Source organism: Filicampus tigris, chromosome 6, assembly GCF_054856515.1.
Source record: "Filicampus tigris isolate MCC_2025a chromosome 6, RoL_Ftig_1.0, whole genome shotgun sequence".
NCBI classification, from domain to species: Eukaryota; Metazoa; Chordata; class Actinopteri; order Syngnathiformes; family Syngnathidae; genus Filicampus; species Filicampus tigris.
The window spans coordinates 27,789,428-27,803,124 of record NC_141222.1 but is presented as its reverse complement, the minus strand read 5'-3'; the positions used below and the strand labels follow the sequence as shown (position 1 = coordinate 27,803,124).

The 13,697-nt window shown below is 44.7% G+C and overlaps 1 protein-coding gene across 2 annotated transcripts in view; it reads right to left on the bottom strand.

The window, feature by feature from the left end:
• Positions 1–2,809: 2,809 nt before the first annotated feature.
• LOC147146576 (uncharacterized) overlaps positions 2,810–13,697 on the bottom strand; it is a 43,499-nt gene continuing 32,611 nt past the window's right edge. For both annotated transcript variants that reach the window (XM_086032710.1, XM_086032711.1), the window contains exons 39-67: positions 13,464–13,571; positions 13,297–13,386; positions 13,166–13,219; positions 11,850–11,957; positions 11,229–11,336; positions 10,728–10,781; positions 10,597–10,650; positions 10,378–10,485; positions 10,261–10,314; positions 10,123–10,176; positions 9,997–10,050; positions 9,761–9,814; positions 9,575–9,682; positions 9,434–9,487; positions 9,261–9,314; positions 9,118–9,171; positions 8,714–8,767; positions 8,519–8,626; positions 8,394–8,447; positions 8,270–8,323; positions 8,092–8,199; positions 7,576–7,629; positions 7,463–7,498; positions 7,334–7,387; positions 6,947–7,262; positions 6,495–6,607; positions 6,345–6,413; positions 4,373–4,606; positions 2,810–3,696 (exon numbers count right to left, since the gene is read on the bottom strand). In XM_086032710.1, coding sequence (XP_085888836.1) covers positions 3,550–3,696; positions 4,373–4,606; positions 6,345–6,413; positions 6,495–6,607; positions 6,947–7,262; positions 7,334–7,387; positions 7,463–7,498; positions 7,576–7,629; positions 8,092–8,199; positions 8,270–8,323; positions 8,394–8,447; positions 8,519–8,626; positions 8,714–8,767; positions 9,118–9,171; positions 9,261–9,314; positions 9,434–9,487; positions 9,575–9,682; positions 9,761–9,814; positions 9,997–10,050; positions 10,123–10,176; positions 10,261–10,314; positions 10,378–10,485; positions 10,597–10,650; positions 10,728–10,781; positions 11,229–11,336; positions 11,850–11,957; positions 13,166–13,219; positions 13,297–13,386; positions 13,464–13,571 — 2,571 coding nt within the window. In that variant the 3' untranslated portion in view covers positions 2,810–3,549. The remainder of the gene's footprint in view (positions 3,697–4,372; positions 4,607–6,344; positions 6,414–6,494; positions 6,608–6,946; positions 7,263–7,333; positions 7,388–7,462; positions 7,499–7,575; positions 7,630–8,091; positions 8,200–8,269; positions 8,324–8,393; positions 8,448–8,518; positions 8,627–8,713; positions 8,768–9,117; positions 9,172–9,260; positions 9,315–9,433; positions 9,488–9,574; positions 9,683–9,760; positions 9,815–9,996; positions 10,051–10,122; positions 10,177–10,260; positions 10,315–10,377; positions 10,486–10,596; positions 10,651–10,727; positions 10,782–11,228; positions 11,337–11,849; positions 11,958–13,165; positions 13,220–13,296; positions 13,387–13,463; positions 13,572–13,697) is intronic.

Here is a 13,697-nt window from a genome sequence, read left to right as displayed (position 1 = left end):
TGATGAATGAAAAGGATGGATTTATCCAATTCATTCTTATTCCACCACCAGCACGATATCATTCAGAATACTGTGTTTAGATTCTTGGGGACACATAATACCACAGTAGAAGATACTATTGCAAAGAATTCTTTTGGACTTGACTTCCTCAGGTACAAAAAAAAAAACAAAAAAAACAGTAAAACTCCATAAGCCTGAAATTGCCTGCTCCTTCCACTCCAAACTGCCATTTAAAACACCGCCTTTGACGAGTGATGTATAATGTAGAGCTGGAAATGTGCTCCGAACCGTCCAGAACGACTTGTTGTGTTCACTCAAGTGTGTTGCTGGCTAGATGGGCTGCAGATGTGCTTAAGACGTCATGAATGATGAATGAACAGGCTGCGGTGAATGCAAATCACCTGCCTGCCTTACTCGTAATTCTGCAGGCGGAAATAAAATACGACCCACCTATCATGATGAAAACTCTTCAATGACGGCGTGCTCCTTGCCCGACAGGAAGTGACGGAGGAGGAAGAAATACCATCCGTTGGTCACCCCAAGTCAATTTGGCAAATAAGATGAATTCTTCATAATAAAGTATTGTGATCGTCACGACTGCGACACGTCGTGAAAATTTCGTTCCATTTCCTGTTGTACTCTAGCCCTTCTGCAGTTATGTGAATTATTCTGCTGCTTGGTGAATTTGATCGGAGCAGAGGTGGACAGATTCAGAGCCTTCATTGGCCGGCACGCAGCTATGTGGTGGTGCGGGGGGACGGGGGTCAGGGGGGGGCGGGTATGACATTAAAGTCTCTAGTGGTTATCACTATGAAAGCGCCTGCTTACGTTGTACGCACAGATTAGTACGTCCTTTTCCATGCAAGATGTGTGTGCCAAATTTAAAGGCAATGAGAGGAACCGCTTCGATTGGCGGCGTAGGGAGTCAGGTGTGTTCACGCCCACAACGGCGCAAACTGCCCTTTTTCTCAACTGTGCCATCTTGTGCGCACCTGCAAAAATGACCAACATTGGTTTCACACCCCTCACCGTACAGATTTACGCCACGCCGGTCATGAGAAAAAGAGCCCTAGGACACATAGTGCAGTGGTGGGTGACATTCCTGCTCATGACCTTCTTTTCTCCAACGCCGCCGCCTTCAGGTTGCACGTTGAACTCAAACCTGCCTGAATACAAGCTTACAAACACTTTAGTCAACATTTAAATTTTTACATTTTTCTTCCTTCCGCAAAAAAAAAAAAAAAAATGTAAATGACAAAGGCGAATGAAGGACAGAGTGTATTTCTATGAAGTGATCCAAATCAAGCAAGTTGGTTTGATGTATTGTCTTGCTCCAAATACAGCAGGATGAGAGTCTGTGCAGTAAGAGGGGCTGAAGTTATGTAAACGTCATGGGGATTTACTGGTGAAGTCAAACTCCATTCAAACATTTGTTCAACTTAAAAAAAAAACGAAAAAAAAAAAAAACCTCCTCGCTTCCTGACGGCATCCCACTGGGGGAAAGCATCAGGGGAATATAAAAAAGAAAAGGTAAAATAAAAGTCATCCAGGACACGCACAAAAATTGTTAAATAAACCCTTCAGGGCCATTTTGTGTTGATGTGTTGAATGAACATAAGTGGAATTTGCCAGCTGATATTTATTTTCTAAATATTTTTAGCATCGTACTTTGTTACTTAAAGGAGCTTTTTTTTTTTTTATGCAAAGCTATCTAAAAAACTGCAAAAACGTCAAACTGAAAACGTTTGAAAATGTATCTTGACATCAACTAATGTGATCATTTGTTTACATTTCCCTCTGCCTTTTATTTTTGACCACCAAATGGCGCTATTTTTTACCTCTTCAAAGCATGCAGCTTTGTGTAGCTTATTATTTTTTTTAGTTTTCTGACACCGCCAAAGGACTTGAAAACATTTACAATACAATACAATTTTATTTATATAGCGCATTTCATCCTCTTATCGTTGAGCCATATCAGGGCATTATTTAAACATGGAAATATTTCTATTTCACTTTTGTTGCTTCCGATCCACAGGGCCTAAAATTAAAGTATTTCTGTTTTGACTACTTGACTTTGATATTTGTCCACCAGATGGTGCTTCCCTTCCCCATTCAAAGCATGTCACACCTTTTGACAGTTTAGTGATGCTGCTAAACAAAGAGCATAACAAAATGAATGTTCATACCAATCCATAACAATAACAATAATGATAATAATAATAATAATAATAATAATAATAATAATTTGGAGTAATTAATTTTTGCATTTGTCCGCCGGAGGGCACTACTTTAATCCCATTTAAAGAATGCAGCAACATGATACAACTTTTACTGTCTTTACTGACATTCCAGAAAAAAATGCATGAAAAAAAAAAAAAAAAAGTGATCTCAGATTCTATCCATAAAATAAGCACATAATCCTGGAAATGAATTTTGATGTCATTTTTATATTATTGTTTATCTTAAAATTCCAATTTGTTGCTTATTAAAGTGCTAAAATGAGCAAAATATCATTTAATATTTCCTACATTTTTATGTTCGCCTACTAAATGGGAAATGCTACTTTTCCCCATTTCAAGCATGCAGCAAAATTTCACACCATTTATTCTTGTCTGTAAACATACGGGCATTTATAGGGTTACTCCCCAAAATATCATTCATAAGGATATTTCTAGTTTTAAAACATTGACCTGTTAAAGGGTGAAAAAGTAAATATAAATATACAGGAAATATTTTTTCAGCAGTTTTTGAGAAGATGCTGTTTTTTGCGGTTGCGGACAAATGAGGGAGGATATTTAACATTTAAACGTACATTATGTCCTTTTTTTTTTATTAAGTCACTTCCCATACAAACAATGTAAAACTTCTCAATATAAAAAAAAAAATGCACTGCCCCAGTTTCCCTTTGTAGACGATAGCACCATGATGACATCACAACCACACACATAAGCATAACAACGTAGCTAAAGCTAATAAACAACAGCAATGAGGTTTTTGGCGGGTGATTTCGGGCAAAATGCGACCATTCAAGTGTTTTTGCACTTTTGTGTAGTGGCGACCATTCAAAGAAAGCAGCAGCATGTGAAGGCGACAATCGGCAATCATCCATTTTTCTCTCCTGTTTGTCCTCTAGGGGTGGCGAGTGAGCCGGAGCCTATCCCAGCTGACTTTGGGCGAGAGGCGGGGTGCACCCTGGACTGGTCGCCGGCCAATCGTAGGACGCTCAGAGACAATTCCCATTCCCACTCATGAACAATTTAGTGTCTTCAATCAACCTATGATGCACGTTTTTGGAATGTGGGACAAAGCCGGAGAAAAAACGGTCCACACAGGAAGGCTGGAGCTCAGATTCGAAGTACGAACCTCAGAGCTGCGAGGCAGACGTGCGTAGTCCACCGTGCTGCCTAATCAGTAAGCAATAAGGTATAAATATGACGAGGCACCCGCTCGGAGTCTTGGAAGTAGTTTGTTTTTTTCTTTTCCCTGCACGTTAAAAGAGTCAGTCAGTTTTGCTCTTTTTTCAGTTCCGTCTCATGCCGTCCGGAAGGGTTAACCGCCGAAGCAGACAGGCCCGACCTGGAAGCCGAACTTCTGGCCTGCGTTGCCGAAGTCGCTCACCGCCACGTCGACGACGGGCAGCGCGGAGGAGTGGGGGGCGTCCATTTCCAACACCGTCCTTTCCTGTCCTGAGCGCGTCTGGGACACAAAAAGCACCATGAGAAGATAGAAGACGGCGCTGCGGCGGTTCCACAGCTGAGGATGCTGAAAATCTCTTTGGGAGTGAGCATGATGGACAGGATCAGGAATTAGCTCGTCAGTGGGACAGTACAGACCGGAGCAAAACCAGTAGAGGACAAAGCTAGTAAAGGATATTAGGGCAAAACCAGTCGAAAACAAAGCTTGGAGAGGACAAAACTAGAAGAGGACAAAACAAGGAGAGGAAAAAATTAGTAGCGGACAGAACCAGAGGGGTCAATAAAAACAACGACTGCTTCATGAATCATCTTGAAGCTTCATTTTCCCATCACCAATTTTGAGACTAACAAAGACCAGGCAACAGAAGACAGAGTTGGAGATGCTAAGATTCTCTTTGAGAGTGACTAGGACGGACAAGATCGGGAATGAGCTCATCACAGGGACAGCACGGATTGTAAAGTGTGGAAATCGAGAAGCCAGTTTGATATGGTTTGAACATGTGGAGCGGAGGGACAGTGGATAAATTGGGAGGTAGAAGGCAAAGAGAAAGATTGGCAGACTTATGAGTGCAGATGGCTAGGGTTCGAGCGAAGGATGCATTGGACAGGAAGAAATTAGGAAGTCCGACTGGCCGTGGGCAAAGAGAAAGAAGAAGAAGTGTCCGTTTCCCGCTCACCTGACAGCCGTCGTAGAGGGCGCGGATATAGTGCGTGTTTTCGTGCATCAGTTGCTCGCCGTCGCTGCCGCGGAAGCGCAGCGCCCCCTGGTGACTGCCGGTGTCGCCATTCAACCAGGCGGCAGAGTTGAGGCAGTGGTAGGTGAACGTCTGCCTGGCCGTCACGCTCACCAGCTTGAGGAAGTTCATCTGCACCACGTGCACCGGAAGGCCGTCGGCGCCCGAGTACGAGAACTGGGGGGAGGGGGGGCGCGGCGAAAAAGGGAGGCGCACGTTCTCAGGCTGATTCAGCAGAGGCGGCATAACCGTCGTAGTCACATGCCTGACCAAGCTTGACTAGATTGTTTTTTGGGCAGAATAGAATGCTAAAGTCCAAGTAAAAGGTAGTATCAAAGGCAGGATGGTGGGAACAGCAGAAAGTTGCGGGTGCGAATTTGAACACTTAACACTCACCCTGTTGTGTTGAGAGCAATTGTCACTAAGAGCTAAGTACGGGAGAACCCAATATTATGACAGGATATTGCTGGAATTGGGTAAATTAGCAGCACGGTATCCTGTAATCAGGTACTGTAATTCAGTGACGTCAACACCTGCATCTGGTGTGATGATGCAGAAGTGAGTGAAAGGCGGCAAAATGCCGGCATTTTCAGGTAGCGTAATTATTATCTATTCTCGAGCAAAGCAAGATATTGCTGCACCTTTACGTAGAGACACGACATCCCACAATAAGATTCATCCATCCATTTTCTCCGGGTCACGGGATCAGCAGCTTAAGCAGGGGAGCCCAGACTTCCTTCTCCCCAGCCACTTCATCGAGCTCTTCTGGGGGGATCCCAAGGTGGGAGACATAGTCTCTCCAGCATGCCGCGGGTCATCCCCAGGGCCTCCTCTCAATGGGACATACCCGGAACAACTCAGCAGGGAGACACCCAGGAGGCATCCTAAGTAGATGCCCGAGCCACCTCATCTGGTGCCTCTCAATGATACTCTTTGTCCCTCCTGGACAACCGAGCCACCCTGCTAATGAAACTCGGCCGCTTGTACCTGGGATCTTGTTCTTTCCGTCGCGACCCACCATCGTGACCATAGGTGAGGGTCGGAACTTAGATGGACTGGTAAACCAAACCGGACTCCCTCTAAGCCCCCTAAATTCTGTCTATAAAAGTTATGAACTGAATTGGTGAGAAAGGGCAAACCTGTCCAACCCTCAATCCAACTTACTTACAATGTGGACCAAACTCTGAAAACCACAATCAGATACCCAATGAAATCAGTTCCAGCGTCTGGTGCGACGTATTAAATAGAAGTCGGACAGCAAAATTGCTTTCAACGCAATAGGTTATGAAAGGAGCTGTCCCGCTGCTGTTAGATCTCCGAAGCCGGAAAATCCTTGACTTCAACACCCATCCTCTGTTGGTACTGTTCACACAAAACAGCAATTTCCAAGAACAAGCAGTGTGAAGTGTTTCTATCTGCTCTAAATTTAAAAGCGTCAAAATTCCACAAATCTGAGATCCAGGACATGGATACATTTTAAAGCGCCGCCCGTGCGACTGAGGCCAGTAACAGCAGCCGATTTTACTTCGGCCCTCGGGCCTGGAATGACCATCAGAGTTGACTCAAATTGGCCTCTTTGTATAGTTTTAACCTAAAAGTTGCTGAATTTATTAATACCAGTTGCTCCTACTCTGACGTGTAGCACGTTTCTGTGCACATTTGTTATCTTTCTTACATACATATACCTGGAAAATTCCTAGCTTTTCCCGGAAATTGTTGCCTTCGGAGATGCAGTGAAACCTTGCCTATTCGTGGCTAACTATTTACGAAATGACCCATTTTGTGCTAAGATGCAACAAGATTTCTCCAAAGTCCTGGCTGGCTAATGGTAAAGTAATAATTGGTGTCAAGGAAGTTTGTTGAAATAATACTTCTAGACTGTATGTTTGAAACATCCCAAAACATCACTGCGTACCTCTTTCCCTTTCCGGAATTTACTGTACCAGGTGCCGGGCTTCTCCCCTTTCCACCCGGCCAGCTTCACCTGATGGTTAACGCAAATTTCAATTAGTACCTTAGATTTAAGAAGACGTTAAGTTCTTTAAGATGCAGCGGGCAAACTCACTGACTGAAACTTCTTGTCTGGGTAGAGACACGTCTCCCCCTGAGCAGTGAAGTTGCAAAACACCTTGAGGGAGTCTCGGTGGCAGCCCTGATTGGGGTCGATCCAGTACTCACCTGGAGGCAAACATGGAGGCTTAACCACAAAGACATATTTCCACCAAGTTACAATATGGTTCAGTTATAGCAAACTCTACCATATTAGGTTAAGTGGGACAGATATTTGCGGACTTTGTACTTTTTCGTTAGTTGTCTTAGTTTTGGTTGTTTTTCACGTAACGTGACTTAACAATTCACATAGTTCGAGTCTGAGTCAAATCATGTCTTTCATAAGCTTTACCAAAGCAAGTCCCAAATACGGAGACCCAAAGAAATCAGGCCTAAAATTAGAGACTTAAGTCTGACTCCGTTTAGTGGCCTTTGACGCATAGCTGAAGAGATGATATGTGGGAGTACCGTTTGGAAGTTCTGGGGTGAGTAGCCAGAGCTCCTTGCAGGAGCGGGCGGGACTGTGGTAGGTCCCCTGGGGGGTGCGCAGGCCCTCCACTTCCACTTTCATGGAGGACAGTGAGGCAAACACCTCCTCCATGCCTTGGCCTTCATTCTTATCGTTGGTCCACGCGTCCGACATGGCCTGATCCCCCTGAATCCACTCCCCGTCCTCCTCGCTGCCGTCCAGCATCTCGTCCTCCCCTTCCAGAACCGCACCATCCAGAACGTGGGGCCGCCTTTGCCGTTCTCGATCCGGCAGTGGTGTGACCGCCGGGAGTCCCTAAGACATGCTCCACTTTCAATTCTCAAAGTGTTTATCCAGCCAATGTTTTGTTTTTTTACAGTACTAACAGGGGGTCCCGGTGGTCCTGCGGGTCCAGTGTCTCCTCGGGATCCAGTTGGACCCTAGGTTCACAGTCAGTCAACCCATTAGTTCAGTGTAGGTATTTATGACACTGTCCATTTAGTAAAGACGCTTACCGGATTGCCTTTAGAACCCTTTATACCGAGAGCACCCTGCAAAGGACAGAGACAGACGGTTGTTCCACAACTCTAACCCGCAACGCATAATTGAATCTAAGCATTGTACTCACAGATAGACCTGTAGGGCCTGGGGGGCCGTGAGAACCTGCGGGACCAACAGGACCCTGGGATGAAACACAAAAGAAGCAGTAAAGTCAATCACCACATCAAGTAACTTCAAGATCAAGACTAAGACCAAGTGAACACAAAAACTTTGAGGAGTTTAGACCAAGTCGAGATGAAATGTGTTTTGATCAAGTACAGACCAATACCTTGAGGAATTGAGACAAGTCAAGACTAAAACATGAGTTGATTGAGACCAAGAGTTTTCGGTCAAAACCAACACAGGTGGAACAGTTTTTAAAATGATGATGTTCACAGTTTTGGTCTTGAGACTAAATACTAAGTCCACTATGCCGGGTCCAAGGTAAGACAGAGTTGAAATACAATGGATTTCTAAACAAGACCAAGACCTTCAAAAACAGTCTTGAGTTCTGTCAAGTCATGTTGTCACTGTACTGGTATAACTTTGCCTGGATGGCCAACCAGGTTCGTGTTTGGAATGTTTTGGTTTGTGTTTTCAATACCTCATCTCCTTTTGGACCTTGTAGTCCCTGGTTTCCCGGCAGCCCTCGGTCCCCCTTCTCTCCGATGTCCCCTGGGGGTCCGATCAATCCTATGAGGCCGCCATGACCCTGCCCATGCGGCACAAGTAAAGTGGAGTTCACATGGATTGTAGATGTGCGGCGTTAATCCTGAACCCACCTTGTCTCCAATTTTTCCATGTTGTCCCTTTAGCCCGATAAATCCTGGTGGACCCTGAAAGATGTTGTGGGAATAATCCGTAAATTGAATGACGTCCTGAGAAGTGCGATCTAAACAATCTTACCATAGGACCAGGTGGGCCCGTCTGGCCCGATGGTCCATTTAGGCCTTGCTCACCCTGCCAAAAAAAGAACAATGATTCACAAATTTAATAATTGTACAAATGTTTCTCTTGATCAGCTGACTTACAGCAGGACCAGGTATCCCCCTGAGACCCTGGGGACCAGCCTTTCCGGATTGTCCTTGACGACCCACTGGCCCTGTTTTCCCTATAGGACCCTCAAATCCAGGAGCACCCTGACATGAACACAGAGCAACGACACTTTGAGAAGATGTGAACTTTGCCAACTTTGTGATGCAAAAAGCCGCTTTTTTAGTGCTGACCTTGGCTCCTTTAAGGCCTTCCTTTCCATCTTTCCCAGCTTTCCCCAGGTGGCCCTGAAGAAGGACATTTTAGATAGTGTAAGATTTCACTGAGGCAAGACTTTTTAGGAGTTAAGACCAGGTCAAACAAGACTTTGAGGAGTTAGGGAAAAGTCATGACCCAGGAAGTTAAGACCAAATCCACGATATGTGTTGTTGTGGCCACCTGTTTTAGGATGAAGGTCGCCAAGACAAAGACTTTGGGAAGTTAGTCAAAAGTCAAGACCAAGACTTTGGGGATTCATGATAAAGATTCATGAGACCAAGCCCAAGTGGATCAACCTTATCATCCTAGTGTCTCCTTAAAGCCGGAGTATTTCATTTTTAGTATCAACTTACATTTCCTATCCAAAAAATAAACCCACCCTTCGGCCTGGAGGTCCTGGTGGTCCTGGTTCTCCTGCTGCTCCTGGTGGTCCCTGGGAAGTAGGGAATAAACAAACAGATTATAGTATCAACCATCTTCTTTTGATATATACTGTACCTAACATGCATGATTTGCACCCACAGCTTTTCCAGGCTCGCCGGTGTCTCCTTTAGACCCAGGAAGGCCGTCAACACCCTGACAGAAGACCAAACATCTTACCGTCATGACAGCATTCAATTTATCCGCATGAAAATCAGTCATTGTGACAATGTTATTCATTGGTGGCTAGGATTTAGAAGAGAGGGTACACTCACATTGGGTCCAGCCTCCCCTTGCTGTCCAAGGTCCCCGGTGAGACCAATAGGACCCTGAGACCAAAGCAATCCTATTATAACATGTTTTGATGTTGAATATATTTCCCGAATGGTTTTTGAGGGGGTTCGGTGGCTACTCACCGCATTGCCCTTGGCTCCGTCCTCCCCTGGGGTGCCTCGGGAACCTGGAGGACCAGCTGCTCCCGGTTGGCCAGTATCGCCTTTCTCCCCTTGATCACCAGTCTCACCCTAAGGTAGCAACGAAGACACACATAAAAGGGTCATTTCGAACAAAGTATGGAATAGAAACTGTGGATACAAACTCACCATTTTCCCAGCAAAACCAACTGGGCCAGGATCACCTGATTCACCATCCTCCCCCTAGGTTAGAGACGAGTGAAGAGATAAAGAATATGAAGCGAGGATTGACATGTAGACCACTGAACAGGAAGTAACCTAAACTAAGTGCAATGACTGACAGACTGCAGAAGACAATCAGTGAATCAAGGACACGCAGACCGTCCAATGATGGTGCAAGGTCTCTGCCCCACCCCATTGATTACCTTTTCTCCGACCATACCGGGCTGTCCAACCATACCCTGCCGACCTGTGGGCCCCTGTGTAAAATATAAAAATCATCAGGACCGATTAATCAGAATGTATTGAAACATACGTCGGATGTTCCGTACCAGTCCTCCGATTGGTCCTTGAGAACCCGAAGGCCCTTGTTGCCCAGGTGGACCCTAAAAACCAGACCTCAATTATTGAGGTGAAAATGTACAGGTACATTTGTGTGTGATGTAGACAGAAGATGGCTGCCAGCTCACCATCAGCCCAACATGTCCGCTCTCGCCTTTTTCACCAGGGAGGCCCGGCATGCCCTTGAAAGGAAACGCACATCAGCCGCTGTAACGCTGCGTCCCGATTGGCAGTGGACGTCTCACCTGCAATCCTATTGGTCCTCTCAAACCCTTGAAACCGCGAAGTCCCTCGTCTCCTTTGGGTCCGTACATTCCCTGTTGGCCCCGGGGCCCTACCTCCCCGTCTTGACCCTAGAACACACCGGGAGTCATCAAACGGGAAGCGTCACAAACTGTTGGGTTTTCGCCACAAACTCTCTGGTCTTAATTTTGACCAGCGCACATCTAAGCGAGCCTACTCACAGGAAGTCCCAGTTGTCCGAGGGGCCCCTGAGTACCAGTGGGTCCCGGGGGTCCCTGCGGAAGAGCAAAGACACATGATCAGAGGTGTTATGTTTATGATGGCCTTGTTGAGTGTCTAGGTTCAGACTCACAGCTTCGCCTTTGTCGCCTTTACTTCCTTTCTGGCCCGGTCCTCCTTGCTCCCCCTGTAGACACACTCGTTATCACGATGTAAGCCTTACAATCACTTCTTCTGTCATGTTGTTGGCACTTTTTAGAAAATAAAACTATTGATGGCGGGATGTCGTGTTTCTGTGCAAAAACGCATACATAGTGCAAATAGGCTGGATTTTCTCTTGCAGATCTCGTGGAATAATTCTGTGTAATAGAGGATTGGGTTCCAACAGTCTATAAAAAAAGACCTGGCAATTTTTACGCTTTTGGAAGTAGTATCAGAACCATAACAAAGGTACTACTGTCACCTGGCAATAGTCCCAGAGATTCTACGAGATTACTTTACAGTCAGAATTTATTCACCTATGCTTTTCTGTCTACAAAATAGTTTTACGATAGCAACCATTTGTTTCAACGCAACAGGGTGGGAGTGCGGAGTCAGGTGTTAAGCTTCACACCCCAGTCCTGGCTTTGATTACCTTGTCTCCATCGTCTCCTGCGGGTCCTGGAGGGCCTGTAGCTCCGAGCATGCCCCCTGGTCCCTGGTCTCCATCCTGACCTGCTGGTCCAATTGGACCTTTCTCACCCTAGGACAAACACACACACAGACAGAGCAAGCACAAGGACCCGACCAATTAATCGGCTGGTCAATTTTATCCGCTGATATCTGCCCTTTTCAAATCGACAAAAATTTGTACATTTTTGCCAACATTTGGAGATTTTCTTTTTATGCTTTAACACATTACAGCATAAGCAAAGATAATGACATTCAAACTATTTTTTTTTTTTTAATCTGGCCTATTTTTCTCACTGTTGTAAAGACAAACAAAAGCTAAAGGACAAAGTATGGTAAAACAATCCAAATTTCAACCTGAAATTCCTAACTTTAATATTGTAAGTGCTGAGGGACCCCAAAATAAGTACTTTTATTCATTATATATTTTTTAAATGAATCGGACAATTAATCGGGTATCGGAATTTTATCCTGCCAAATATCGGAATCGGCATCGTCCTAAAAAAAATAAAATCTATATCAGTTGGGCCCAAGTAAGCACGACAGTAATGGTGTTTTTCAAGGTATTGCAAATGATATATCTTACGGGCTCGCCCTTTTCTCCCATTGGTCCTGGTCCTCCAATGGCTCCGGCCCGTCCTGGCTGTCCGATGGCTCCGGCCGACCCGGGGGGACCTCTCTCTGCGGACGGCCCCTACACGAACAGAAACATCGACTTTATTTACTTTAATTGATCTTAAGGTTGAATTGCATTGTTAAAAAAATTGATTTGATTTGTAAATCCATCCATCCATTATCTGTACCGCTTCTCCTCACAAGGGTCGCGGGGCGTGCTGGAGCCTATCCCAGCTGTCTTTGGGCAGTAGGCGGGGGACACCCTGAACTGGTTGCCAGCCAATCGCAGGGCACACAGAGACAAACAACCGCACTCACAATCACACCTAGGGGCAATTTAGACAGTCCAATCAACTTACCATGCATGTTTTTGGAATGTGGGAGGAAACCGGAGTGCCCGGAGAAAACCCACGCAGGCACGGGGAGAACATGCAAACTCCACACAGGGAGGCCGGAGCCGGGATCGAACCCACGACCTCTGAACTGTGAGGCGGACGTGCTAACCAGTCGACCACCGTGCCGCCGATTTGAATTGTAAAAATGGACAAATGAGCCAGATCATTTGTAGATGATGTAAAACAAAACATAAAAATACTTTATGTGCATAGAATAGTTTATTTAAAAAAAAATCCTCATTATAATTATTTACATTCATATTTAATTAGAGCTAATTAGTTTGTTCACGCATTTTATATATAGCTGTAATAAATCCATGAATAATTTGTTAAATGTGTATGTGTAATTGTTTATTTTACATTTTTATTGTACAATTCAATGAACTAATTATTTAAGAACAAATACAAAATAGTTAAATGGATGTGTAAAATTGTGCATTTTAAAAATACAATAAATCAATCAGCCCGATCAATGAGATTTATTTGATAATAAACTCATTTTAAAATTGCTATTGATAATTAATTGAATTACAATTTAAAATGCTTTTTTAATATTGTTCAATACACATCCACTTATTTTCAATAACGCTTGTGCTCAAAATTTATAATAAACTACTTAAGCAATCATTTAAAAAAAAAAATGTTTAACTATATATGTCCAATTTCCTTTATTTTACAGTTTTATTTTATTAATGACAATAAATCAACCTATTACATGAAAACACATTTAAAAATGTACATTTGTAATTTTTCAAATATGATTCATCATTCATAACAAAGCAATAAACCAATTAATGAGAGAAATTAATCCATTTGTTCATCTCAATTTAGGGGGAAAACTAAATACATGGTGGGCCATGTTTTGCTCACGCCCGATTTCAAGCTAACTCACAATGGCACCTGGCGCTCCAGAGGGTCCTGCACTTCCTTTCAGACCAGGAGGCCCCTAAGAACATGAAACCTACGGTCACTTTTGTTGAAATAAATGTCGACTACTCACTAAACGTGACTTATTTGTGTTACCATAACGCCAGGAGCACCTCTGCTCCCCCTGAAGCCCTTCAGTCCTGGGGGCCCGTTCTTCCCCATAGTTCCGGGTAATCCAGGATCACCCTGAGGACAAACCAAACCAACGCAAGATGACTCCGTGTTGCTGATCGTGACAGGTGCGAGTGGATTTCCTGACCCACCTTTCCACCTTCCTTCCCGGCTGAGCCAGGTAAACCGTGTTCTCCGGGTACACCCGGTGAACCCGGGTGGCCTCGGTCCCCCGTGGGGCCAGGCTCGCCTGATTTGCCCTGGAACGCGCACACAAGGAGGACTGGCTCAAAAAAAGCGGAAACGTCACGGCTCCAGGCTCGCAGCGAAGCTGTAATGATCGAGATTTGACGCTAGGCCCTAAATGTAATGGACGCTGACGACCC